Source organism: Chaetomium fimeti, assembly GCF_033439085.1.
Source record: "Chaetomium fimeti strain CBS 168.71 chromosome Unknown B0H64scaffold_5, whole genome shotgun sequence".
Classification (NCBI taxonomy): Eukaryota; Fungi; Ascomycota; class Sordariomycetes; order Sordariales; family Chaetomiaceae; genus Chaetomium; species Chaetomium fimeti.
The window spans coordinates 687,768-710,183 of NW_026944333.1; the positions used below are offsets into that span (position 1 = coordinate 687,768).

At 57.5% G+C, this 22,416-nt stretch overlaps 12 protein-coding genes across 12 annotated transcripts; 8 read left to right on the top strand and 4 right to left on the bottom strand.

Moving 5' to 3' along the window:
- Nucleotides 1-413: 413 nt before the first annotated feature.
- Nucleotides 414-2,333, bottom strand: B0H64DRAFT_374858 (Dihydropteroate synthase-like protein; the record flags this gene model as incomplete). Its single annotated transcript, XM_062802376.1, has 3 exons — nt 414-1,587; nt 1,649-1,857; nt 1,914-2,333. 3 exons carry the CDS (start codon nt 2,331-2,333, stop codon nt 414-416), a joined length of 1,803 nt encoding a protein of 600 aa, XP_062657533.1.
- A 680-nt stretch (nt 2,334-3,013) lies between these two features.
- On the top strand, nt 3,014-4,684 carry B0H64DRAFT_343145 (2-nitropropane dioxygenase). The gene is made up of 3 exons (XM_062801272.1): nt 3,014-3,161; nt 3,293-3,554; nt 3,614-4,684. Exons 1-3 carry the CDS (start codon nt 3,149-3,151, stop codon nt 4,470-4,472), a joined length of 1,134 nt encoding a protein of 377 aa, XP_062657534.1. The 5' UTR covers nt 3,014-3,148; the 3' UTR covers nt 4,473-4,684.
- Nucleotides 4,685-5,754: 1,070 nt separating this feature from the next.
- On the top strand, nt 5,755-7,052 carry B0H64DRAFT_443110 (uncharacterized protein; the record flags this gene model as incomplete). The annotated part of the gene is made up of 2 exons (XM_062806691.1): nt 5,755-5,913; nt 5,982-7,052. 2 exons carry the CDS (start codon nt 5,755-5,757, stop codon nt 7,050-7,052), a joined length of 1,230 nt encoding a protein of 409 aa, XP_062657535.1.
- A 769-nt stretch (nt 7,053-7,821) lies between these two features.
- B0H64DRAFT_399364 (large-conductance mechanosensitive channel) lies at nt 7,822-9,224 on the top strand. The gene is made up of 4 exons (XM_062804012.1): nt 7,822-8,212; nt 8,327-8,501; nt 8,575-8,719; nt 8,788-9,224. The coding sequence occupies exons 1-4, from the start codon at nt 8,059-8,061 to the stop codon at nt 8,845-8,847; spliced, it is 534 nt and encodes a 177-aa protein (XP_062657536.1). The 5' UTR covers nt 7,822-8,058; the 3' UTR covers nt 8,848-9,224.
- On the bottom strand, nt 9,185-9,891 carry B0H64DRAFT_374862 (uncharacterized protein; the record flags this gene model as incomplete). The annotated part of the gene is made up of 2 exons (XM_062802377.1): nt 9,185-9,581; nt 9,638-9,891. 2 exons carry the CDS (start codon nt 9,889-9,891, stop codon nt 9,185-9,187), a joined length of 651 nt encoding a protein of 216 aa, XP_062657537.1.
- A 797-nt stretch (nt 9,892-10,688) lies between these two features.
- B0H64DRAFT_399368 (uncharacterized protein) lies at nt 10,689-11,931 on the top strand. The gene is made up of 3 exons (XM_062804013.1): nt 10,689-11,070; nt 11,151-11,284; nt 11,348-11,931. Exons 1-3 carry the CDS (start codon nt 10,930-10,932, stop codon nt 11,685-11,687), a joined length of 615 nt encoding a protein of 204 aa, XP_062657538.1. The 5' UTR covers nt 10,689-10,929; the 3' UTR covers nt 11,688-11,931.
- Nucleotides 11,932-12,177: 246 nt separating this feature from the next.
- B0H64DRAFT_178711 (uncharacterized protein) lies at nt 12,178-13,151 on the top strand. Its single transcript, XM_062798880.1, has one exon. It carries the CDS (start codon nt 12,390-12,392, stop codon nt 12,999-13,001), a length of 612 nt encoding a protein of 203 aa, XP_062657539.1. The 5' UTR covers nt 12,178-12,389; the 3' UTR covers nt 13,002-13,151.
- On the top strand, nt 13,108-14,644 carry B0H64DRAFT_178643 (glycoside hydrolase). The gene is made up of 2 exons (XM_062798879.1): nt 13,108-13,303; nt 13,356-14,644. The coding sequence occupies exons 1-2, from the start codon at nt 13,213-13,215 to the stop codon at nt 14,534-14,536; spliced, it is 1,272 nt and encodes a 423-aa protein (XP_062657540.1). The 5' UTR covers nt 13,108-13,212; the 3' UTR covers nt 14,537-14,644.
- A 5-nt stretch (nt 14,645-14,649) lies between these two features.
- B0H64DRAFT_425025 (pyridoxal phosphate-dependent transferase) lies at nt 14,650-16,368 on the bottom strand. Its single transcript, XM_062805669.1, has 2 exons — nt 16,108-16,368; nt 14,650-16,006 (listed from the first exon to the last, which is right to left on the bottom strand). The coding sequence occupies exons 1-2, from the start codon at nt 16,179-16,181 to the stop codon at nt 14,752-14,754; spliced, it is 1,329 nt and encodes a 442-aa protein (XP_062657541.1). The 5' UTR covers nt 16,182-16,368; the 3' UTR covers nt 14,650-14,751.
- Nucleotides 16,369-17,232: 864 nt separating this feature from the next.
- On the top strand, nt 17,233-18,520 carry B0H64DRAFT_343155 (uncharacterized protein; the record flags this gene model as incomplete). The annotated part of the gene is made up of 2 exons (XM_062801273.1): nt 17,233-18,232; nt 18,302-18,520. The coding sequence occupies 2 exons, from the start codon at nt 17,233-17,235 to the stop codon at nt 18,370-18,372; spliced, it is 1,071 nt and encodes a 356-aa protein (XP_062657542.1). The 3' UTR covers nt 18,373-18,520.
- Nucleotides 18,521-18,696: 176 nt separating this feature from the next.
- Nucleotides 18,697-19,709, bottom strand: B0H64DRAFT_325599 (uncharacterized protein; the record flags this gene model as incomplete). The annotated part of the gene is made up of 2 exons (XM_062800703.1): nt 18,697-19,495; nt 19,576-19,709. 2 exons carry the CDS (start codon nt 19,707-19,709, stop codon nt 18,697-18,699), a joined length of 933 nt encoding a protein of 310 aa, XP_062657543.1.
- Nucleotides 19,710-20,355: 646 nt separating this feature from the next.
- On the top strand, nt 20,356-21,464 carry B0H64DRAFT_433284 (uncharacterized protein; the record flags this gene model as incomplete). Its single annotated transcript, XM_062806038.1, has 2 exons — nt 20,356-20,689; nt 20,773-21,464. The coding sequence occupies exons 1-2, from the start codon at nt 20,476-20,478 to the stop codon at nt 21,462-21,464; spliced, it is 906 nt and encodes a 301-aa protein (XP_062657544.1). The 5' UTR covers nt 20,356-20,475.
- Nucleotides 21,465-22,416: the final 952 nt, after the last annotated feature.

The window sequence follows — 22,416 nt, forward strand, 5'->3', positions numbered from 1 at the left end:
AGGGAACGACGATCAGCTTGGTGTGGTGCGTGTATCACTGCCCATGGAATATGTCAGGGTGGGTTTTATTTAGTCAGGTACCAGAGGTGGCTGTGGTATTTGGGATAGATAGATAGGCCTGGTTAAGGTTAGGATGACGATGGCCAGGCAAAGGAGAGATTCAAGAGCTATAGTTAGTCGGTGGTTACCGCCAACAATGTGTTAAACATTGCCCTATATCCCTCATGCCACAGCTCTATAAGCGAGCGATCTCCCGATCTTCAGTAAACAAATACCAAACACCCTATATATATGCTTGCTAGTTTTTCCCACACAGCGCCATCCCAGAATGTTGTTGAACCAACCCGTAATGCACCAAAGCACAAAACATGTCCCATGTTGAACCTCCTCCAGCGCAACCCCCCACCCGATACCTAATACCTCCAAATCGCATCCGCCATCGCCACAACCTGCGCCATCTCCCGCACATCATGCACCCTCACCACGTCCGCACCCCCCTGCACCGCAGCCGCAACCGTCGCCGCAGTCCCCCAAATCCGCTCCTTCGGCGTCGGCACCCCCGTCACCCTCCCAATAAAGCTCTTCCGACTCGACCCCACCAGCCACGGCAACCCCTGCAGACCCGGCCACTCCCTCAACGTATCCAAATGCCTCAACACATCCACATTCTGCCTCCCCACCTTCGCAAACCCCAACCCGGGATCCAACACAATCCGCCAGCGCCTAATCCCCGCCTCCTCCGCAGCCCTCACCCGCTGCACCAGCTCCCTCGCAATCCCGCCAATCAACCCGCCCTCCGCGGCGGGGTATTCCGCCAGCCCGGCCATCGTCGCGGGCGTGCCACGCATGTGCATCAGGCACACGGTCGCGCCCAGCCGCGCCACCGTCGGCAGCATGTCCGGGTCCATGGAGCCGCCCGACACGTCGTTGACGACGTCGGCGCCCGCGGCGACGGCGGCGGCGGCCACGGCCGCGCGGTACGTGTCGACCGAGATGAGGACCGGGCGCGAGGAGGCCGCCGGGAAGCGGGTGCGGATGAGCTGGATCGCGGGGATCACCCGCGCGAGTTCCTCTGAGAGGGGGACTTCGGGGGTTCCTGGGGCGGTGGATTGCCCGCCGATGTCGATCATGGAGGCGCCTGCGTCGAGGAGGGCGGTGATGGTTTGGTGGAGGGCGGTGCTGGGGTCGGTGGTGGTGGTGCCGTTGGTGGTGATGGTGGTAGTGTCGTCGGTAGTGGCGGTGGCGGTGTCGGTGGTGGTGGTGCCGTTGGTGGTGGTGGTGGTAGTGTCGTCGGTAGTGGCGGTGGCGGTGGCGGTGGTGGCGGTGGTGGTGGTATTGACGCTGCTGCTGCTGTTGTCGGGCCGGAGGGGGAGGTTCTGGCCGCCGTCGGAGAAGGAGTCGGGCGTCATGTTGAGGATGGCCATGACGTGGGTCTTGCGGGACGGGTTGAGGGCCTGGATGGGCGGGTGGTGCGAGGAGAGGGGCGTCATGGTGGTGAGCGGGGTCTTGGAGGGCGGGAGCGCGTTCAGGTAGTCGGCTGTTACGCGCCAGGGCCGGTCCGGGTCGATCGGCTTGTCGGGAATGAGTCTGTGGGATATTATTAGGTTGGGGATCGAGGTGAGTATCCAAGTGGTAAAGAGAGCCTTACTCGGCGAGTGGTCGGAGAACGAATTCACGTTCGGGGATGCCGATGTGGGGGATCTTGAGGCGCTCATGGTCGACTTTGAGGTTATCGTAGAGGAGGATATCGAGGTCGATGTTGCGAGGCCCCTTATCGATGAGCTTCTTGCGGCCCAGCGCTCTTTCGATGTCTTGCAGCGCATCTAAGAGCTCCAGCGGCTCCATGGTCGTCTCAACCTAACTTACGCTTAGTTACAAGCAATAACAGGTGGTACGGATCCAGCCCCACGAACCTCGCATGCGCCATTGACAAATCTATCCTGGTCTAGCACGTACATGGGTTCCGTCTCCCATAAGCTGCTCGTCCGCTTCACCTTAATACCCCTAGCGTCCATCTCGTTGCAGGCCTTCTCGATCCAGCCAATACGATCGCCCAAGTTGCTTCCCAGGGCGATGTATGCCGTCCGCTTGCGCGGTGCTTCCGGAGCCCCGGCCATCTTCGCCGGATGATCAATTCTCGATCCTGCTTTGAAGTTTTGAGGGATCGTGTATTTCTTGAAGGTGAATGACCGTGTCGAAGCTGAAAACAACCTGCTGTCAATTTTGATCACGCGCCGATTCTGGTTGCGATGGCACGCATGCCGGACACAGGGCGACAGTATTTGTGGCGGTTTCAATGGCGCCGAGACGATGAGAGTCAAGCGGTGCTTCATCTTTGCAACCCCGACATGATTGCGCGTGAGAATCCAACTCCGAGTCCGAGTCACCACAACTGGCTGCGAGCTCGGAGGATCCACCTGAAAATAGTTAATAGGGTTAGGGTAAATAAGAAGTCAGATGGCGAGCGAGCGAGCATGGTCAGTGAGATGGCTTGGCACAGCCAACCGGCGAGCTCTCCCTTTGTAAACGCAGCGGTTCACCTTTTCCGACCCCGACTCTTCTTGTTACAAGGTCGATCGCCAACTCGACAGTTCCGCCCTGCTCGGCCTGAACTGCAGTTGAGACGACGGTCATCGGAAAACAGAACCGAGGTAAATGTTATGTAGGGCATAGGCAGTTATCCACAGGATTAATTCTGACAATGCTGAGGTCGCTCCAAAGTTGAAATGTCAAAGCCAAGTCTTGTCTTCCCCAGATTTACAAGTTGCCGTCGTCACACTCATTAATGCTTATACGTCGGCCCCGTCCCGAGTCAAGAGTTACCGATCAGCCACGGCCAGTCCTCAATGCCTCGGCTCCGTTGCCCCTCCGCACTTTCCGGCAGCTGAAGCTCGCGGGGCGGACCCGTAATGGGTTTAGCGTCCAGCACCGGGCAACCTCGGCACAAAGCCCACCGCGGGCTTGGCAGACTCCAAAACCCCGGGGTTCAAGACGGCGGCTTCCCCAGGTTCTTGTCGGAGTGTCTCGCCTTCCAGGTTCCTTTTTTCTAGTCAAACTTCTCTCTTTGACCACCGCATCTGCTTGATTCTTAAACTTGCATTTCCTGTTTCACTTTTGATACCACTCTTTTCCCACAGAAACCGTCGCCATGGCTTCCCCTCGTAAGTTGTCCTCGGTCCCTGCATCCCGATCCGCGCGCTGCCATTTCTGCCATGCTTGTTCGTGGCAGGAGTTGCTGCCGGTCGCATGCAATGGCGCGCATTCACATTGCTGACTTAATGGTGTCCTGCAGAGAAAATCCGCACCGATCTTACCGATCTTTTCAAGATCAACCACCCCATCCTCCTCGCCGGCATGAACGTCGCGGCCGGGCCCAAGCTAGCTGCGGCCGTCACCAACGCCGGCGGGATGGGTGTGCTAGGTGGCATCAACTACACTCCCGAGATGCTCAAGGATCAAATCGATGAGCTCAAGTCGCATTTGACGGACAAGAACGCGCCGTTTGGCGTCGACCTCCTGCTTCCCCAGGTTGGCGGCAATGCCCGCAAGACAAAGTAGGTTCACAGTTTGCGCCGGAGTTTTGCGATGTCCGTTGACCAATTGCGCCTCGCAGCTACGACTACACCAAGGGCAAGCTCGACCAGCTGATCGATATCATCATCGAGTCCGGCGCCAAGCTCTTCGTCTCGGCCGTCGGCGTCCCCCCGAAGCACGTTGTCGAGAAGCTGCACAAGAACGGCATTGTTTACATGAACATGATTGGCCACCCCAAGCACGTTAAGAAGTGCCTTGAGCTGGGCGTCGACATCATCTGCGCCCAGGGTGGCGAGGGCGGTGGCCACACCGGCGACATCGCCACCACTATCCTGATTCCCTCCGTCGTCGAGGCCTGCAAGGGCCACAAGTCGCCGCTCACCGGCAAGCCGGTGCAGGTGGTCGCTGCGGGCGGTATCCACAACGGCCAGCTGCTGGCGGCCTCGTTGATGATGGGCGCCAGCGGTGTCTGGGTTGGCACCCGGTTCGTCCTCTCCGAAGAGGCCGGTGCCCCCGAATCGCACAAGGAGGCCGTCCGCACCGCCAGCTTCGACGACACCGTCCGCACTCTCATCTTCACGGGCCGCCCATTGCGCGTGCGCAAGAACCCCTATATCATGAACTGGGAGGAGGAGCGTGCGCAAGAGATCAAGGAGCTTACCTCCAAGGGCCAGCTCCCATACGAGGCTGACCTCGATAAGGTCATGTCGGGCGAGGCCGCGGAGACACCCGCCATCAAGGCCTCCGGTCTTATGAACGCCAGCAACGCTGACGATGTCGATGTCGATGACTTGCTCGACCAGTTCCGGCCTTTCCTCATGGGCCAGTGTGCCGCCGTCTGCAACGATAAGAAGTCGGCCAAGGAGATTGTCGACGAGTTTATCACCGACGCGTCTGCGTCCATTAAGAAGGGCAACTCCTACATTGCGAAGCTGTAATGGTTTTTTTTTAGCGACATGTATTTTAGCAGGGCATTTTTTATGAACCAATTGTCATGAGTTGATACCCTTTGCCATTTGGCTGCTGCTGTGTCTCGGTTGCGTTGGTCAGCGATCTGTATTTGTACAAGAGAAGATTGTTCGGATAGACAATCAGCGGCATCGCATAGGACGGCACCTCTCGGTTTTATGAGAATTCAGGCTTCAGACCCCACACCGTCCAGTTGGTGAAACGCCAAATGCCACCCTACCCCGTCCAGTCCAGTCGGTTTATGAAGCCGGGTCGCGGCCGGTCAACAGGCCGGGAAAAGCGGGGCGCGGCCGAGAATCGGGTCCAAGACCGGGTCGGCGGCCGGATCGTAAACTCGGCAACCCTTGCAGTTAGTTTGGCTTCAGGGCCGGAAACGGGCCGCCAACCCCGCGTACAAACAATTAGCGGCCAACATTTCGAGTATATCGCCGGAACTTGGGCCATCGGCCAATAAGCCCCCAACGGGCCGCAACGGCGCATGTCTGGGGAACACCCAACACTAAACACAATCTAATCACGCCATGGCGAGGCCGGAAAAGGTGGCCTAAGGGCATCTCAATAACCCCGGTTTTCGTTACTGAAGGATCTCCCGGCCACCCATCGAAACAATTGACAACACCTTTCACCCCGCCCCCATCCCCTGGATGTTCGGCCAGGAGGTCAGATGATGCCCACCGTCCCGGTCTACTGCGTCCCTGTTACGCATCAGACCCGCGACAGCACGGCCATGGGGCTTGTATACCCGGATTTCCGTTCGGTTTGCATACTCTAGCTAGAGCCCATACTCTAGAGCCCATCTCTTCTACCGCCCCAATTGAGTTCTTACCCCTGAGGGCTGACCAGGTCGTCTGAAGGGGTGCAAGCCACCCGGGCCCGAGACATGTTCTCTCCCCCGGCCGCCATCTGGGCCCCTTCTGTTTCGTCCATCGCTGGTGTCTGCTTGTATCGGCTCGGCACATAGCTGTGCTGGTGCTCGGTCGGATATATAGGGCAACCTCACCTGAGGTCTAGAGATCCTATTACTCCTTACTCACCATCCTTTCGGACAATCATTCAGACAGGAACTCGCTTTCCTCTCCACTCCTTTTCAACTTTGCCCTTAGTGGCTGACTCTCCTTTTTATACACTCCTTGTTTTCGTTTCTCGACATTTATTTCCGTTCAGTCTCTCCTTTGCATCAGAAGCTAGGGGCTGGACCCTTTGATCTGATTTAGTCACTCCTTTTTTCCCGTTTCTCTCACACTTTCCAAGATGAGGGGAATGCAAAGTCGCGGCGGCGGCGGCGATATGGTGGGCATGATTCTCAAGATCGCCCCTATCGTCTGCTCGTTTTTCGCGTTTCTGTTCTTGGCCATCGCTCTGTCGTCGGGTTCCATGCCGAACACCATGGAGGGCGTCAGCATCATCAACGTTCGTTTTCCCCTAAAGGTCCCCTTCTTGTTCAGAAACCAGAAAAGGTATTAACATGTGCGCCGCAGTTCAACATGTCGACGCTCGGCAAGAACCTCATCCAGGTGCCCGACATCTCGGACAAGGCCGAGGAAGGGTGCGGCAAGGCCGGCGGGGCGGTGAGCGACGCAGCGGACAAGGTGGGCGACGGGCTCGGCAAGGCGGTCGACTTCCTCGGCGGGGGCGGCGACTCGGTCAACGACGCGATCGACGGCGCCGGCGGCAAGGCGGGCGACGGGGTGGAGGGGGCGTGCAACAAGGGCGCTGAGGTGGCGGACAAGGCGGTGCAGCTCACGACGGACCTCATCGACAAGGCGCTGGGCAGCATCGCCAAGGCGATCGGGATCCGCGAGTACTACTCGGTCCACATGGGCGTGCTCTGCGAGGGCGAGTACGAGCCGCTCTTCAGCAAAAAGGACGCCAAACCAAAAGTCGACAAGTGCTCCAAGAAGTTCTACACGGGCCAGACCGACATCAGCAAGAAGCTCGACGAGGAGCTCAAGGTCGGGCCGTTCAAGTTCAGGCTGAGCGACCTCGAGCTGGTCGACGAGATCCAGGACGGCTTCGACAAGATCCCCAAGGTGATCGCGGCCTTCGCCTTCTTCGTGCTCTTCTCGGTGCTGATCCTGGTCGCGGGCTTCCTGTGCTGCATCGCTGTGGTCGGGTTCGAGTACGCGATGCAGGGCGCGCAGAAGTTCGCCATGTTCGGCGCCATGGGCTGCCTGGGGCTCGGGTGGTTCACGTCGTTCATCTGCGCGGCCGTCATCACGGGCGTGGCCGAGAGCATCAAGAAGGCCGTCAACAAGCACGGCGACAAGTTCGGCCTTTCGGCGTCCACCAGCCCGGCCCTGTACTTTTTGCTGTGGGCGACCGTGGTGTTCGCCACCATCGCCCTCGCGCTGGTGGTGTTCGTTTGGCTCAAGACCCGCCACGGCGACAGCGGCATGGGCGGCGGCAACCAACAGCAGGAGTATGCTGACAAGAACCAGTCTGCCAGCAGCATGGAGGACTCTCACGGCTTTGTCCGCATGCCGGCCAGTGGCGGTGGGCAGAATGATATGAGGGGTGGGCAGAATGATATGAGGGACGAGCCGTTGTAGGTGAAGAGGGCAAGTATGCCTAACGAACGCTCGTTTTGTTTTTCCCACGCTCGCTCTTCAAAAACGGTCTCTTTTTTTTTTTGGCCAGCATTGGCCATCACTCATTCGCTCTTATAAACAACTGTCACTCCTTCAAACAACCACCATTCCTTCAAACAACTGTCACTCCTTCGATGGTCATTTCTCTCACTCTCCTACTCCTCCGCATCAGTGTCACTCTTCTCCGGCAGCTCTTGCACATACTCTCTCTCACTTCACTAGCCGCCCACCTCCTCTCGCTCACTCGAATCATCTTTACGCATCGTCATTCCTTACCTACCTTCGACTCAACTCGGCAACTGGCCACTCGGGTCCATCGGTCGTTACCAACATCCAAACTTACGATACCACTCGCTTGGAATTGCATCGACTCATTCTTCGTATCTTCAATCAACGATGGATGAACTGGGAAGCTGGGAGTTTTGGCGTTTCTCTGTTTTCTTTTTGTACCACCACCGTTCGTTCTTAATGCAGGATACCCTGTTGGAATCACAATAGACTGCTTTTTGAACCGATGTCGTTCGTGATCGTCAGTCTTGGCGTGACTTGGTGTTCGTGTGTTGGTTCGAACTGCAGCAGCTGCCGCTAACTTTAGTTCATTCTTTCGGCCTGTGCCGATCGCTGTCCCCCGCCCTGCGCCCGCGTGTCCGTGTTTGCCAAGCAGGCGGTGACGTCGGGGGTTGCAGGCCGAACGGCAGCCACGGTAACCCGAACTATTCCCCTTTTGGGACAGCTCCCGCCGCTCCTTGTGCCTCCCGGTCATCCCCGACCGGGTGACCATGTCGGGCCAACATCATCTTCGTTCCTGATATTTTGACCTTTATTTTGCTTTCATTTCCAGATGGCATAATTACCCCCTCCACTAGAATTGACCATTAACTACGCGGATTCCATACCTACCTACATTGTAACCTGTACCCAACACTCACCACCCGCCCCCTCCTCCCACCTCCCATCCCCTCCCACCATGCCGCGCCTCCCAGACGAATCCGACGAGGAGCACGACCTGCTCGACGAGGGCCGCCGCCGAGCCCGCCGCATCCTCCATGGCTTCATCGACTTTGCCTTCCAGGGCAACGTGCTCGAGATCGCCTTCGGTCTGATCCTCGCGTCCATGTTCAGTAAGCGCCCCGATCCAGAACCCCATTGTACAGTCACCTACTCGTTATTATTCGTTATTATCCCCCCCTCTTCAACAATGCCTACCCCCCCACCGGGCTAACACTACCGAATAGCCGCTCTCATTACCAGCTTGGTCAGCGATATCATGCTGCCGCCGCTGTCGGTGCTGCTGCCGCTCAACAAGAACCTCGAGGAGAAGTTTGCCGTGCTGCAGGCCGGCCCGGGCGGGCCCGGGTACAATACCCTCAAGCAGGCGCAGGATGACGGTGCCGTTGTCATGGCCTACGGGTGCGTTTCTGTTTTGTTTCGTTTTGTTTTTGTTGTACCTTACACTCGGGTTGGTTGCTCACTCGTGGCACAGCTTCTTCCTCAACCGGCTACTCAACTTCATGGGCGTCGGGTGCTCGCTGTACGGACTCGCCGCGCTGTACCAGTTCTTCTCGCAGGACCCCATCATCAAGCACACGGTCAAGTGCAGGTACTGCCGGAAGCGCATCAACGAGAAGGTGAGTCGTGCCCTTGGGTGCTGTGCTGTGCTGTGATGGAGTTGTGGGCTGACGTAGGGGGACTGAAGGCTTTGCGGTGTGTCAACTGCTCGAGCTGGCAGGATGGAAGGGAGGATCTGGCGGGCTGAGGGGGGAACGGCCACCCACCCACCCTGCGTGAGGATTATTCGGGGTCCTTTAGTTCCCAGTCCCACGGATGGCCCTTCTCCACGCTATTCACCTTCCCAGTACTCAAGTCATCAAGGGCCAGGCCAGTCCGGGTCAGTCGTTGAGCCGGTGACGGCTAGCGAATCCCCAGTGTTGCATGGTCATTCCAGTGCTAATATCAATTCGGCAAATGCTGTCCTTTCTGTCCTGGCTATATGTATGCAATGTGGGTATCATAAGGCTCTCAACAATGCGCATAGTCCATCAACGTTTTATTAACTCCCAACACGTCCCCACCCCTTCACACCCCCACCCCCTCTAAAGTAGAATGGCACCCCCCACCAGCGCAGCCGCACCCATGATAACCACGTTCTGGGTAACGCGGGGCATGCCGCCGGTGCTCAGGGTCGAGGTCGGGTCCGCGGCGGCGCCGTCATCGCCGCTGCCCTCAGAGTTGGTCGGCGCTGCGGCCGTGGTCATGGTCGAAGCCGACGGGGCGTCGGTGGCAGGGCTGCTGCTGGGGGCGGCCGTGTTGGTGGCGCCGGCGCCGGCCGAGAGCTTCTCGAGGCCGGCCGTGACGGTGACGGGCATGATGTAGGTGCTGTATCCGGACATGACCTCGGCGATGATGGATGTCCCCTCGTCCGAGATGAGCTTCCCGCTGCAGGTGGCCTCGTCCTTGGAGGGATTGAGCTGGCAGTCCGCGGAGGCGGTACTGTGGGCGCAGGGTTAGCATTAGGATGTGTCTGGCAGGGAGGTAAAGAGACTAACAAGATCCCCGAGTATGACATGACGTATGCCATGGTCGACGGGCCGTAGAGGACCTCGACACCATCTGCCAGTCCGCAATCCTCGTCGCTTGTACCGGGCGGGCAGGTGACGAAGTACTTGGTGGCGGTGGGGGCTGCCGAGATGACTGACGCGCCGTTGTCCTGCTGGTCGGCAAAGGGGAACAAAATGTTGACGACGGTAGATTGCGCGGCAGCGAGGCCGGCAGTGAAGAGGATGGACGATGAGTACTTCATGCTGATGATGATGGCCGAATTGAGAATTATTTTGTAAGGTGGCAGAGATCGGCGGCAACTAACGAGTGACTGGAGGAAGGCGTGAGTGGTTCGAGATGAATTATCGGAGGGAAACCTTGGGTATTTAGTAATTAAACCTTAATGAGTGACTGCCTGCCTGGAGCGAACGATGGAGACCAAAACCAAAACATATATCCATCCGAACCAGCAGCGGCGGCAGACACCCTTTTTAAGCAGTTGAAAGTTCTCACAAGCGGAGGTCACATCCGCTCCGACTCGCTCTCGGCATGAGATTCCGGAAATTGCGGGTGAGCCCGATTCGATCCAGGCAGGTGGGTTACGAGTTATCCAATCCTGACCAAGATTAACAGCAGGGGTAAAAGGCTAGATCTCAGCCCGGAAGGCTACTGAGCCTTGCACCCCCATTGCGGCGGATCGTTGGTGGCGGATCGTGGTGGCGGTTCCTCCAGTAGGTGTGGCTCACGAGGATGTGGGAGCAGATTGCAGACATACCTAAGTAACCAAGTATGCACCTATGCGTGTAGTCGCTATCAAGGCTCGGCGCGCAATCACGGCTGGACGGCAACGATGGTTTTGCGGCCAAGGACGACAAGAATGGCTCCCAAGAAATGTTCTCCTCCCGGGAACGTCGGGATTGCTTGGGTTGGCTGGAAGGATTGGTGCTAGTTGCCTTTTTCCCTTGGCTTGGGCGGGTTTGGTCTCGTGCACCGGCCAGTCACCCCATCAAAGTGTCACCGCCCGGGGAAGATGGACTCAAATCCGTGACTCTTTTCGTCCTCGGAGATGGTAACCATCACCACCACGGCATTCTCGCCTGGAAGAAACGGCAGTCAGACTTCTTGGCACACATCGGGAGTTCGGCGAGGGCACAGCGCCGAGCCTTGTGCCAAGCATCGCCAAGAGATGATTTGCAGTCCCGACCACATCGCCAACAACCATCAACTTTTCCTTTTCTTCCCTTCTTCCCTCGTCAACCATGGATGCGCCGCAGGAGGACTGTGAAGCAGTAATAGCAACATGAGACCGCAGCGCCCGGTACTCCTAGCCTGGCTCTGCGCGGCCGCCGGCGGCGCCCACGGCCAGTCGACCGTCTCAGTCTATCTGCCGGAATACGACGAAGCGGACTGGTCAGCGCTCCGCGGAAGTGTCATTAGCAGTGTGAGTGCTGCCATCGATTCACCCTTTTGTTCTCTTTGTTTTCCCCCTTTTGAGCATAACCCGCTAATGACAACGACCAGGACAAATCCGTCACGGCCTATACCGTGTTTTGCGCGGCCAAGGCTCCGACCTGTCAAATTGCGGGCGAGATCCCCTTCGTTTTTACCGAAGGAGCCCATACTTTGGTGTACAAGGGCACTGACCCCGGAACATTGTCCGTGGCTCCGCACCTTCACGACCTGAGTGGTGGATGATGACATCGCTAACCGCATCGCAGAACGGCGAACCTCGAGTGTAAGCTGGATGGAAAGACGGCAGCGACCTGTACAGGGTCTTCATCGGTGGGCGAGAACCACCGCGAGGGGCCCCTGACCGGGCCGACGGAGACTGTCTGGACAAGGACTTTTGCTGCCGATGAGGTGACCTGGGGCGTGTTAACGCTGTCGACACCGGGACCCCAACCCGGCACCACCGACATCGAGGGCTCGATGCTGGCATCTATGACGGGCACCGCGGTACCAACCTCGGGAGCGAGCCAACTACTGAGCGTGGTGGAAAAGAGGCGCGTGGTGATGGCATCGCTTGGAGCCGTTTTGCTTGGGTTTATGTTTGGATGAAAAATCCCGGAGTACGGCCCAGCGCTTGGTTGGGCGACGGTGATGGCTCTGCGTCTTTTTTTTTGTTGGCTCGATAAATACCCCTTTTCTTGGTTGTGGTCGGCGAGGGAACTTGAGAAGGATGTCGGAGAATTTACTCCCAGGGTGGCAGGTGGCCTGGAAGTGTAAAACCTGCCAGACGGCACACATCTAATGTACATAGCCTGAGTACAATACAATGCACGAACCGAATTTATGATCCCAATGCATTTGTGGCACCAAACGGGAATGAATTTCATAATGTGCCCAAGGTAATGAACTAAAATCGAAGGCACCAACGAAAACTAAACACATAACAACCCGGACCGTGACTGCCAAATAGCGCCGACATTTTACATCTTCGGCGGCTGTCAAACGCCCCTTCCACATGGATCGCAACGATGCAGTCGCGCGGCTGTTATCGCACTTGCTGGCAGGCGCTGCCCACTCGTTCGGAGTTTAGCTCCTGTTTCAGGTTTCAGAAGGAGACTGCCAAGAGGGCGTGGCGTGGCTCTCGGCCAATTGACTGCTGCAGGCCCCTGACCACTGCTTTTCCAAGTCCCCAATCCACTGCCCTAACTTGAACCTGGAAAGCCCCAACACAGCGGCGCATGGCAACCTTAACCTGCGATGGCAGATCTGGAGCTGCTGGCGCGCGTTCCCCGGTTCCTGCATTGGTAGGTTATGCGCTGCCCGCACTTGTCTGAGAGTGAACCCCTCCCCGATCGGCGCAGCCTGGAACTTCCAGCATTCGGCGGCCTTTTTCCCTCGGCAGACGCTCAAAGTTCCAATTGCAACCCTCCGTTCTTCCAAAAGGCGGGGGCATTCCAGGTTGCAGCGCCGACCTGGAAGGAAACGAAACAACGAGCAAGGGCTAAGAAAATCCAGGCGCAGCTAGGGGGTACGAGCTTACCCGCAAAGGATGGCATCCCCATGAAGCAGGAAATCGCCCATTGGCCGCCCCTTGTCTCCCGGGAATGGTGGAACTGCTGGGCCACTCCCTCTTGCTTCTTCTGGACTTTGTGGACCGAGATGTGCATGGGAGGCGTTGGGTCGATGTGCTTGACAGCTGATCAAAGCATCCGCCTCTCGGTTCCTTTTAAAGAGGCATGGAAGCCCACCCTCCAGGCCAACACAGGGCTGACCCCCATCAGCCGGCCTTTGCTCTTCCTATTGTCCTCCTTGTCCCGTTATTGTCCCCTCGTTCGCCGTGTTGACCACCAACGATCGTTTCCCTTCTATTGTGCTCTTCTGTTTCTTTGCTGCTCATTGCGGCGTGCTTGGCTTTGTTTTTGAAAAGCAAACATTTCTGTTTGCTTGCTTGGATTCGAACCTCTTGGAGTCCTGAGTGTTCTTACAACAACTACAACAACAACACCAACCATCCCTGAAGACACTACAACCACATCTACCTTCGTTTTGTTTTGCTCGCTGGCGGCAACTGGACCAAATTCTCTCTTTCCGACCCGTTGAATATCCCGAATAACACGACATACTGCTGCCCAACATGCAATTCTTCAAAAATCTCAAACCCGCGGCCGCGACCACGGCCGTCATTGCCGCCCTGGCCCCCAAGGACTTGGATATCGATGACCCATGTGAGTGACATCACTCCTTATTATGGGTATGGAGCACTGCTAACCTCAACAGCCTCGATCAGGGGTGTGGCCAAGACCATCGCCGGTGGCGCCATGTCTTACTACTCCGGCACCTCGGAGAAGTTTGTTGACCTTCCCGAGCCGCACTACTGGTGGCAAGCCGGCGCGCTCATGGGCAGCATGCTGGACTACTCGCACTACACCGGTGACAAGAGCTACGACAAGCTCATCTCGAGGGCCCTCTTGGAGCAGGTTGGCCCTGAGTTCGACTACATGCTGCCGACGCACTATGGCCAGGAGGGGAATGACGACCAGGCTTTCTGGGGGTTTGGCGTCATGTCGGCAGCCGAGAGGAACTTCCCGCACCCCGACAAGGACGTGCCCTCGTGGCTGGAGCTTGGCTCGAACATATGGAGCTCGCTCTCTTCGAGGTGGGATACGACGTCGTGCAACGGCGGTCTCCGGTGGCAGATCTTCGAGTCGAACCCGAACGGACTCGACTACAAGAACACGGTCAGCAACGGCGGCCTTTTCCAGATCTCGGCGCGCCTCGCACGGGCGACCGGTGACAAGAAGTACTTGGAGTGGGCCGAGAAGGTCTGGGACTGGACCGAAGCCGTGGGTATGATCGATACCTATGGCAATGTGTTCGACGGCGCGAGCGCTAGCCACAACTGCACCGACACCAACCCCGTCACCTTCTCGTACAGCGCCGCCATCTACATCTACGGCGCCGCCGTGCTGGCCGAGCACACGGGCGACAAGAAGTGGACGGAGCGCACCGAGCGCATGCTCGAGGCCTCGCGCTCCTTCTTCAGCCCCTTCGACAACGCCACCAACATCATGTACGAGCACGCCTGCGAGCAGGTCTTTAGCTGCAACGCCGACATGCGCAGCTTCAAGGGCTACTTCTCGCGCTTCGTGTATGGCGCCAGCGTGTTTGTGCCGTCCATCCAGCCGACCATCGACGAGCTGTGGCACACGTCGGCTCTCGCCGCCGCCAAGGCCTGCTCGGGTGGCTCCGACGGCACCACGTGCGGCCAAAAGTGGTACGTCGGCGGATTTGACGGTCTCACCGGCTTGGGCGAGCAGATGTGCGCGCTGGAGACGGTCCAGGGGCTCCTCGTGGGCGATGCCAAGCCACCGCTCAAGGGCGACGAGATCAAGACTGTCCGCACTTTTGACCCGTCGGCAAAGTCTAAGCGCGGGCGATATGATGCTCGCCGAGTGTAAGCTTTTGTACACGGTGCTGCGCAGTTGGGGTTTACATTCTTCTGTACATAACTTTTTGGGTATTCCTGGTCTTGGATGCGGACCGGCGCTTTTTCTTTTTGCATAGCATGCCAGGCAGCCAGAATAGACGGACAACAAGGACAATCTTTTATCATTGATGCCGTGTCGGTATAACGTCTCTAACAGGAAGCACTTTTCTCTACTTCAGCCCATCCTCAAGCCACCACTTCACTCGCCGCAATCTCCTTTTTCTCCTCATCCGCAGCCGGCGCCGTCCCCCGCACCTCGGCTAGGGTTTTGCTAAGGGCCGCCAAAAACCGCGTCACCTCGTCTTCGGTGCCGACGGTAATCCGCAAACAGCCCAGACAACCGTGCTCCTTGCCCCTGAAGCGGACCACCACGCCCTTGTTCTCGGCCAGCCGCTCATACACGGCCAGCGCCGTCGCATTATCCGGCTTCCCATCCTTATCCACCATCTCGTACAACAGAAAGTTGCTGTCCAACCCACCCCTCAACCGCCCAACCCCCTCGATCTTGGCCATTTCTCGCACCATCCTCTCCCTCTGCGCAATCAACTTGGCCCGGTTCTCCCTCATCTTCGGCAACCCCCCGTTCTCCGAGACCGCATACTCGGCAATGCCCGCCGTCAAGCTCGACACATTGTACGGTGCCTTCAAACTGTTCAACAACCGCGCAATCTCGGGCGACGTAAAGGCCACCCCCAACCGGATGCCCGCCAGCCCAAACGCCTTGCTCAGCGTCTGCATGACCACCAGATTCGGCCACTCCACCACCCACTCCGCCAGACTATCCTCCTCCCGCGCAAAATCCACATACGCCTCATCCACCACCACCACCCCATTCCAACTCGGATGCTCCAACACAGCCCGCACATCCTCCTTCCTAAGCAACCCCCCCGTCGGATTCCCCGGCGAGCACAGATACACCACCTTGACCCTCCCCACCCCATCCCCACCCGCACCCCCCTCCCCACACCCATCCCGATCCAACACCCCCCTCACCCCCTCCACATCCACCTGAAACCCCCGCTCCGCCCCCAACAACGGCACCCTCACCACCGCCACATCATTCACCTGCGCCGACACCCCATACATGCCATAGGTCGGCGGGCAGACGAGCACGCGGTCGCGGCCCGGGCGGCAGAAGCAGCGCAGGAGGGCGTCGATGGCCTCGTCGGAGCCGACGCCGACGAAGCAGTGCTCCGGGGTGAGGGTGCGCGGGGTGTGGGCGTGGGTGGTGCGGAGGGTGCAGAGGAGGTGTTTGAGCGGGGTTTGGTGCGGGTCGGGGTAGCGGTGGAGGGTTGAGAGGTCTAGGGTTGGGGTGGTTTCTTGGGAGGGGTTGGTGGTGGTGGTGGTGGTTGTGGTGGGGGTGGTGTCATTGGGGAGGGGTGGGCCAAAGGCGTTTTCGTTGGCGTCGAGGAGGATGTTGGTGCCGTCGTCTTTGTAGTCGCTAAGGAAAGGGGTTAGTTAGTTGGAGGGTTAAGGGAAAGAAAATGAAGACTGAAAAAGTGGTGGGGTGAGAAGGTGGGAATGAGTGAGTGAGTGACTTACTCTCGGGCGCAGCGATACGGCTCGAGGGCCAGAATGTTGGGCCTCGCGCAGGTTTGGAGGTTGAAGGCCGGCATGATGGCGAGCGGCGAATAAAGTTTGTGGGTGGATGAGTTTGTTGATTCAATCGCCCCTTTTTATAAGTTGGGTGGTGGTGATGCGAAGAGTCACAAAAGGAGTCATCAGCGAGAGTGTGAAATGAAAATGAGTAAATGTCCAACGCCGACTCCGGAGCGGGTCCTTGATTTCAAAGACACAGACGGGAATGAGTGTGAACTTGTAGGTCACGTTGACCTGCAACTTGCTATTGAGAACACATATATGGCCCTCATAAATTTAAGCCCATCCATTAACATCACATATTCCCAAATCCTAGTCCTTCTTATGCTGCAGTCAATGAGCTGACTGTTGGTGTTGAGAGAGTGAGAGTCTGTCTCCTTCCCTACCATACCCTAACCCTGAAATATCAACAGTTGGCTGGCCAATCAACCCCCTTTCCCCCTGGAAGAGATTCCCCCACTCCTCTCGGGAGCCAAGCCCTTCTAGAAGTCGAACACTCTTTCCTCTTCCTGCCTTCTGCTGCCTCTCCATCGACTTCTTTTTCCTCGCTGGATTTAAAATGATTGGTCAATTCCCCTCCAAGGTGACCTGGTCGTGCTGGCGTCCGGAAAACCCCGAGAGAATCCCCGTGTTCGTACCGGGGCTGAGGGATCAACGAAATGATCTCCCTGGGCGATCCGCTGATGACCCGAGAGCGATGGCACGACATGCTGCAGGAAAGGGCGCGATGTAACAACACGACGGGGCAGGCCAGATCCCGTCCTCCCGATCACCATCGTGCGCTTCCCTGTCGCGGCGTGCGTGGTTCTGGCCCCCCCAAGCGTCCTTCCAGGTTTCCGGGAGGACGTGGAGACGCAATATAGCCTGCACCGGGGAGCCAGTCCCTATTCCCGGTTGAATGGGACCGCAGATTACCCAAGAGAGGCTTGCTGTGTGGATGTACACGAGTTATAAAGTCGCGTATCGTCCCCGATCCCCGGCCGCCCCGATCCCCGGCCGCCCCGATCGCCCGGTTCCTTCTTGTCGCGTCGATCAATACTGGGTAACACCACAGACGATACATTGGCAATGCGTTTCACCTGGATCCTCGCTGGCGCCTCGGTCGCGCTGGCCAAGCCCAACAAGGGCGGCCTCGATACGCTGGTCGCGCTGGCCAAGCCCAACAAGGGCGGCTTCGATACGCTGGTCGCCTTCGGTAACAGCTACACCGACAACGGCCGTCTGGGATACTACATTAACAATGGCGGCGAGGCCCCTCCGCCGGGCGAGATGCATGACGAGTCGACCACGACAGCGAGCGGTGGCCTGTCCTGGGCCCAATTCGCCGCAGAGTCCGCCGGCGCCAAGCTGATGGACTATGCCGTCAGCGGCGCCGTCTGCTCCAACCAGATCAGCCCCCGAAGCTTCGACCTCATCAACCGGACCTTCCCGGCCATCCTGGACGACCAGATGCCGTCCTTCCAGGCCGACGTAGCCTTCAAGTCGCTCTACCCGCACCGCACCGCCGAAAACACGGTGTATGCCGTGTGGATCGGGACCAACGACCTGGGTTTCGACGCTTTCCTGTCGGACTCGCAAATCGCCGGCAAGACCATCAGCGACTTTGTCGACTGCGTCTTCTCCGTGCTCGACGAGGTCTACAAGACGGGCGGTCGGCGCTTCGTCCTGCTCAATGCGGTGCCGCTAGAGCTAGCTCCGCTGTACGCGCACCCCAACAACGGCGGGACCCTCGACTCGCAGTTCTGGAAGACCAAGAGCCAGTACAACATCACCGAGTACAGCCAAAAGATCAGGGAGTACTCGACTAGCGTCAACACCATGCTGGAGTACGGCGTACCCGTCATGGCCTCTCTCCGCCGCCGCTGGCCCAAGGCGACGGTCGATATCTTTGACGTCCATAGCCTGTTCGGCGATATCTACAGCGAGCCGACCAAGTTCCTAGAGGCGCCGCACAATGTCGACAGCTATTATCATCAGTGCGAAGTGGCCGGCAGCCCGTGTGTCGACCAACCGGGCTCCCTCGACGGGTACTTGTGGTTTGACGAGCTGCATCCCTCGAACAAGACCAGTAAGCCTATCCGTACCCCACCCCCATTCGGTGCCCAAGAAGATGGAAGCTGACTTGCGATCAACCTAGGTGCCATCGTTGGCCAGAACTTCCTCGACGTGGTGGCCGGTAAGTCCAAGTATGGATCCCGCCATCATTGATTTTCCGAGTGCCGAGACCGAGACGGCATTGCGAGCCCGAGTAGAAGGGAGTCTAGGTACCGTGAGTCAGTTTGGACGGCGAAGGATAGACCCATAGCTTGGTACCCATCCTGCACAGCAGTCAATCCAACCATTTTTCAAAAATAAACGTCACAAAAGTCAAATATCGCGGTAAAGATAACGAGAACGGGTCAAGGTTAAGTTGAGGGAAAATATTACCACGAGTTGAAAAAATGCCCTCGAGATGGCTTTTGAAAATGGCCACCACCCTCGGGATGCACTCATACTCCAAAATTCATTATCCAAAACCCCCCCAGACCGCGGCTATTTAGCCTCATCCGGCCACTGATCAGCCACATCCGCGCCCCCATCCATCAGCACATCCGCATTCATCCGCACGCTCCACCGAATGATATCCGTCATGGGCCTGTCCCGCCAGCCCTTGTGGTTCCCAATATCACTCATAGCACTCGCCGGGCCGGCGGGGCGGTGGTGGGCGAAGAGGGTGGGCTGGGTGGTCAGGCACTGGCGCCCGGCCTTGCGGCCCTTGGTGCCCTCGCAGAAGAAGCGCAGCAGGATGTCGTAGGCGTCGGTAACCTCGCGGAGCCCGACCTCGCGCAGCAGCTTCTGCGCCCCGCGCCGGCTGACCGCGTACGCCAGCGTGCATACCCCCTCCTGTACGTGGTGGTAGGCGCGCGTGTGGGGCGGGTACTTGTCGGCGAGGGTGAAGGGGATGTTGAAGGTCCAGAGGTTTTTTTTGGGCGCGACGGTTTCGTCGTCCGGTCGGATCACACGGCTCCGTGGCACGTTCTTGCCGTTCTTGAAGGGGAAGTGCATCCCGCAGTGGCCGACCCAGAGGAGGTCCCAGTCGTCGCCGTAGGGCGAGGTGGTTGCGGGCGTGGTGGCGGGGAGGTGGTGGAAGTCTAGCTCCGGTGGCGTCTCGGGTGAGTCCTTAGATGGCTTGGGGTATGTCGGGTCGGCATATGCGCCGGTGCGGCCACGCAAGGGTTGTGTGAGTGTCTGCGACACTAGTGCGAAGTCGTAGAGCTGGTCTTTTATCCTCACATCCCAGTCGATGTCGTCCTCCATGATGAGAGCTGAAGATAGATTCCGCTGCACGATTCTATGCGAGAATTAGTTTCACATCTTACTTCAAACAACAGGTTGAACATGCATGATTGGGAAATGGAAAATCCGGCTTACTCTCGGACAGCATTCATGTGTGCGCGCCATGAGCCTATGGACGCGTCGCGCATACGCTCTTTGCCTTTGGCCATTGGGATGGCCTTGTCAGGGACGTCTTTTCCCATGACTCCATCGACGAACTCTACTTGCATATCGCTAAGAGCAGCTTGTAGTGCCATGGCATCGCGACGGTCCGACCGGGATGGTAGGCCGACGACGAATATCTTTTCGAACTGTGGAGGCGGTTAAGATCTCGGGCCATCATCAAACGAGCGTTGCGACAATGAAAATTCAAACTCACGCCAAGTGTGGCATTGTAGATATCGCGTAACGGACTGCTTGTTGAGCCCCGTCGGCGGTTCCCAGACGCTGAACTTATCCCTGAATTGCTGAGAGTGTGGAATTTCAAGAATACAAGAGTGATAATCAACCCAGCAGTGAGCGCGTAAAAACGCCGGTTCGCTAGTAGTCGTAAGTCCATCGTATCGTCGGAACTAATCTGTATAAAAAAAGTGATAAAATCATAACTAATGCTCTGTCGATTTCAAAATCAGCTTCGTCCTCAACACCGGGCCCACCCAAGGGGGTGTTGGTGTGTTGGTTGTGTCTGTCGATCTTCAAGAACGGGGCGGTAAAAGACGAGTCCTGATTGGACTTCCGGCGCTCCGGGTCTCAAATCAACAAGGTCTGTACTACACTACCTAGGTGGCCGAACAGACTCTGATGGGGGCCAAGTTGCCGTTCCGCGTTTTCAAGGGTGAACGTTGGGGGCGCCATTTGTGAGGGCAAAGATGGAGTGGTGTGCAATACCTATTAAAGATGACGTGGAGCGTGTGAGGCGGCCCCCAGGCCCTGCATTTCTTGGGTTTCTTTTGTTTCAACTTTCCGGCTTCTTGTGACGGTCCTCGTTTCTTTAACATGACTTTCGTTGAGGCCCTAGCCTGTGTAGTATTCGTTCTCACCATCCCAATTGCGTCTTGTCAGTGGTTTCAACCGCCCACAAAAAGGGAGTTATGGCATGTTGGAGACGTTCACAACATCCAGTACCACACGGATCTGACCTGGTACACCATCACTCTATGGCAGCAGGCGATTAGCGGTGGTTGGGCCACGCCGGGGCCAGTCATCTACCGTAAGTACCTAGATAGTCTCAATATGAAGTCTTCAACTTGGCTCCCAGACTCCGCATCTAACTCGAGAAACCTTCCGGTAAAGAAACCAACAGCGGTCCCGCGAACGTACTTGACTGGACGGTACAACTGTACGACTTCGATCTGGAGTCCTCGAACGTCTTTTTCTTTTGGCTGAAGGAGGGAGGCCCCGAAAATGCGACGGGGCCAGTCAAAGGACAAACAATGTCGTCCGGTTACTTCAACATCACCGACCAGCCTTCCCCAACCACCACGTCATCGTCGTCGTCATCAAGCAGCACGGTCTCGACCAACCTTTCAACCGAACTCTCATCAACATGCTCAACAGCCACTCAACCCACTCTAGACCAAGGAGAAGCCACCGCGTCCAGCAGGGTACCTGGTGAGGGCAGTGGAGGAACAAATGGAGCAGCTGAAGCAGGAGGAGGAGGAGAAGGAGGGGAAGGGGAAGGGGAAGGGGGAGGGGGAAGCCTCCCGGTCGCCGCCCAGGCAGGCATCGGCGTGGGCGTTTCCGTCGTGGGGGTCACGGTGGTCATCTGCGGCATATTGTGGTTCCGGTACCTCAGGAAACAACAGCAGATTCTCCTCGACCTCCAGCGGAGAGCCTACACTGAGCCTCCGCCTCCCGATACTGATGTGACCGAGGCGGGGAAGCCACAGGCCTCTCCTCCTACGGTCCAGTATTACCCTGCGTACGAGCTGGGTCCTCACTCCAGGCCTGCCGAGCTCGGTTGTCCTCTACCAAACCTCAACTAGAGGGGAGGGACTCGCAGGTTAAACCTGGAGAGTGGGATAGATATATTATTCTGGCGCAAAGACTCCCCGAGGTGTATCCAGGGGGTTCGTGTTATTAGTTTTCCATTGCGTTGTGCGTAGAGGACATGGATACCATATATATATTCGAGGTCCTTACAGTTAGCCCCTTTTCGAAGGGCGACTCAAGACATGCAAGACTTTCAACAACCTTTCATCTACATTGATTTGACTTGATTCCGCCTATTAATAGCTCGCCCTCGGTCAACCCCAACTCTTGACGGGAAACTCCGAGCTACCCCTGAACTACAAGTCACAGCTGGGATCGCGAAGACTGGAACGGCGATGCTCGGGGGCCGAGTACGTCTAGCCCTGCGCCCGTGCCTCCCGGGCCGCCAAGGCACAGTTGTCAACTCAGCTGTTGCGCCTTGCAACTACCAAGACGAACAACCAGTGGTAGGGCCGCAAACGCGTTTGGTTGGCGAGGAACAAAATTTGCAACGCGTTGGTGGAACTTGTGGTCGAAGGGCGCTGTGAGGATCACACCGCGGTAGAGATGGGAAACGGAGTTAGGAAACGGAAGAGAAAAGCTGAGCGGGAACGCGTTCCCGACCGTTTCAATTCCCAGGTAACGTTTTTAACACGTGACCTAAGCTATGGTGAGTCAGCAAATTGAACCCAAAAAATGATAACGACCAAATCCCGATTCACGTTCTCGCCCTCCCTACATCGACGACAGCTTTTGGTCTTCGTTGTTGTTCAAAGGGTGTAGTTTCTTGTCCTCATAGCTACCAGTTCTGGACCCATCTGAGCAGACAGACAACTTTGATGTGCAAGACGTCCTTCGTAATCCCTGTCATCCCGCAGCTCTTGTCCCACTTCACTCGCAGCGGGCGGCACCTGATCGGGTTAGCGTGATATATCGGCTGGCCGCCAGGCGCCACTCATTCCCGCT

Excerpts from the sequence above, each read along its gene's own strand:
- B0H64DRAFT_343145 (XM_062801272.1), top strand. Across the intron at positions 3,555-3,613 it reads GGCAATGCCCGCAAGACAAA|CTACGACTACACCAAGGGCA; the intron begins GTAGGTTCACAG and ends TGCGCCTCGCAG.
- B0H64DRAFT_399364 (XM_062804012.1), top strand. The coding sequence starts at position 8,059 with ATGCCGCGCCTCCCAGACGAATCCGACGAGGAGCACGACCTGCTCGAC. Across the intron at positions 8,213-8,326 it reads GATCCTCGCGTCCATGTTCA|CCGCTCTCATTACCAGCTTG; the intron begins GTAAGCGCCCCG and ends ACTACCGAATAG. Across the intron at positions 8,502-8,574 it reads GCCGTTGTCATGGCCTACGG|CTTCTTCCTCAACCGGCTAC; the intron begins GTGCGTTTCTGT and ends CTCGTGGCACAG.
- B0H64DRAFT_399368 (XM_062804013.1), top strand. The coding sequence starts at position 10,930 with ATGAGACCGCAGCGCCCGGTACTCCTAGCCTGGCTCTGCGCGGCCGCC. Across the intron at positions 11,071-11,150 it reads GCGGAAGTGTCATTAGCAGT|GACAAATCCGTCACGGCCTA; the intron begins GTGAGTGCTGCC and ends GACAACGACCAG. Across the intron at positions 11,285-11,347 it reads GGCACTGACCCCGGAACATT|AACGGCGAACCTCGAGTGTA; the intron begins GTCCGTGGCTCC and ends ACCGCATCGCAG.
- B0H64DRAFT_178711 (XM_062798880.1), top strand. The coding sequence starts at position 12,390 with ATGCGCTGCCCGCACTTGTCTGAGAGTGAACCCCTCCCCGATCGGCGC.
- B0H64DRAFT_178643 (XM_062798879.1), top strand. The coding sequence starts at position 13,213 with ATGCAATTCTTCAAAAATCTCAAACCCGCGGCCGCGACCACGGCCGTC. Across the intron at positions 13,304-13,355 it reads CTTGGATATCGATGACCCAT|CCTCGATCAGGGGTGTGGCC; the intron begins GTGAGTGACATC and ends TAACCTCAACAG.
- B0H64DRAFT_425025 (XM_062805669.1), bottom strand. The coding sequence starts at position 16,181 with ATGCCGGCCTTCAACCTCCAAACCTGCGCGAGGCCCAACATTCTGGCC. Across the intron at positions 16,007-16,107 it reads CCGTATCGCTGCGCCCGAGA|CGACTACAAAGACGACGGCA; the intron begins GTAAGTCACTCA and ends CCCTTTCCTTAG.